This window comes from Laetiporus sulphureus (genome assembly GCF_001632365.1).
Source record: "Laetiporus sulphureus 93-53 unplaced genomic scaffold LAESUscaffold_4, whole genome shotgun sequence".
In the NCBI taxonomy this organism is placed as follows: Eukaryota; Fungi; Basidiomycota; class Agaricomycetes; order Polyporales; family Laetiporaceae; genus Laetiporus; species Laetiporus sulphureus.
In genome coordinates, this window is record NW_024468513.1 from 1,103,364 (window position 1) to 1,105,608 (window position 2,245).

At 51.0% G+C, this 2,245-nt stretch overlaps 2 protein-coding genes across 2 annotated transcripts; both read left to right on the plus strand.

Annotated features, from left to right (window-relative positions):
* Positions 1-373: 373 nt before the first annotated feature.
* Positions 374-1,087, plus strand: LAESUDRAFT_643395 (uncharacterized protein; the record flags this gene model as incomplete). The annotated part of the gene is made up of 1 exon (XM_040903786.1): positions 374-1,087. A coding segment is annotated over one exon (714 nt), but the record flags the coding sequence as incomplete, so codon positions are not given.
* A 377-nt stretch (positions 1,088-1,464) lies between these two features.
* Positions 1,465-1,845, plus strand: LAESUDRAFT_360381 (uncharacterized protein; the record flags this gene model as incomplete). The annotated part of the gene is made up of 1 exon (XM_040902163.1): positions 1,465-1,845. A coding segment is annotated over exon 1 (265 nt), but the record flags the coding sequence as incomplete, so codon positions are not given.
* Positions 1,846-2,245: the final 400 nt, after the last annotated feature.

Sequence of the window (2,245 nt, forward strand, 5' to 3'; positions counted from 1 at the left end):
GGTGACAACACCAGCGTTATTGATGCATACAAACGCGGCTGTGATCATAATCGGCATACCAATGAGTCTATCCGTCGTGTGGACATCATCGCTATGGCCTCAAATCTCATTTTTCTGCCCTCGTATGTCAATACCAAAGACAACTTGGCTGACCCGGTCTCTCGCGGTGTACCGGATGCCAAGTTATCTTGCCTTCTGAAACTGTTCGAGCTCCCAGTAGAGCTTCAGCCATTCTTGACCCATGTCTAGTACAACTTCGTGCCCAGCGCCTGCATGTGCAGGTGCGACGATGTGAGGTGAGGATTCGTCTGGTGAACTAGCCACTCAGCGGGCTGATCCTCAACCATGTACCTCGACATCACAAATTTCGAAACAGGCTCAGAAGCCCAAACCTGGATGTTCCATCGCTCTGTCACCACTCCGTCCCGATGTGCCTGCTGCCCAACGTCTCGTCCTATGGTGCACTCCATACAATATCAAGCAACAATCTCGATTCGCATCGTCTCTGTCATCCAAGCATTTATTCACACTTTTTAGCTGCTTGCTGTCTTCTGTTGAACGAAAAATGCGCTCCAACTATGGTGCTGGATTACTACGCTTTAATCAATTCTGCGACTCTCTGCATATACCCGAATCGACTCGCATGCCCGTTTCAGACTACCTTCTTGCAGCCCTCCTTGCTGAATGGCAAAGCCGCACTGTGCGCTATACCGTCGACACCTGGTTGGCAGATCTCCATTTCTGGCACACGATACATGGTGCACCTTGGCTCGGAGGTGACATGGTAAAGACTGCATGTAAAGCCATCAGTAAAGCTGTACCAGCAATTTCTCATCGTCCCAAGCGGCCTCCTGTCACGCTCGAACACATGCATGCCTTGCGCAATGGTCTGGACCTTTCTAACACTTTCGATGTGGCAGTGTACGCATGCGCATGCATGGCTTTCTGGAGCGTTTGTCATCTTGGTGAGGTTGTTGTGCCCAGTGCCACTTCATTCGATCCTGAGCAACACATGTCTCGGGAACGGCAGCTCTTAATTCACCCTCTGCCTGGTGGCTCCCATTACGCAACCCTGCATATACTTTAGACGAAAACTACCCATTCGGACGGCGCAAATATCGTCATTTCCAACATCGCAGACCCAACCAACCTGCTCATTGCTCTTCGCCATCACCTTTCCGCAAACGTGTTGGAAGTCCTACGGACTTGTATGTTCAGTAGGACGCGGACTTAGTAGTTTCAGCGCGCGTTCGCTTACATAATCACGTAGCTATGTCGCGCCTGAGCGCTTTTGTCACCTCAGCACTCGCTTTATTCATTCGAGGCTGAGGTGAGCACTATGGACTCTATATCTATGTTTTTTACTCACATATTGTAGTCACTCTTTACTTCCGTGTCCTACAGGTATTTTATACAGCACTCACTTTATTCATTCGAGGCTGAGTCACTCTTTACTTCCGTGTCCTACAGCCCTCATAAATTTTCACCTCAGACAATAGGTTATGAGCCCCACGGCTACACACTAACCTGTCCACTCATTAAAGCTTCCACTGTGCTCACATTCCTTCCCCCTCTGACGGATGACAACACCGCCATCTACCCCAGCGCCAACACTAGCACCAGCTCGTCCTCCAGCACCACCTGCTCCACAGCCCTCTACTCCCATGTCTACATCCACAAAACAACCCTCCGGCTCAAACCGTCTCTTTGACATTCCATCCCTTGAGAATGAAGGCGGCAACTACCAGCAATGGAAGTTCCGTGTTGAGACGGTCCTACGCATCAGGAAGCTCTGGGACATTACTCAGGGCCAGGAAACCCGACCTGCGGATTCCGAACCTGCCAAGCAAGCCGAATGGGATGACCGTGACCAAGACGCAAAAGCGCAGATCACCCTCACGCTCAAAGACACGCCTCTGAGTGGTGTGATGTTCGAAAAGACGGCGAAATCCACTTGGGACAAACTCGCCGCTCAGTACGAGGGAAAGGGAAAGCAGACGATAGCTCACCTTATCAGTGAGCTGTTCCGTAGTGTGCTCTCTGACGAGACAGGCATGGAGTCGCAGCTCGATGCCATGGTACAAAAGGCCAACGTTCTGGCCAATCTGGGACAGTCACTTGATGACTCACTGATCGCGGTCGCCATGGTTATCTCACTCCCCCCCTCATATTCAGTCCTTCGCACTATTCTGATGTCATCCAGCGACAAGCTCACGACGGAGATCGTTACGAATCAAGTTCTCAC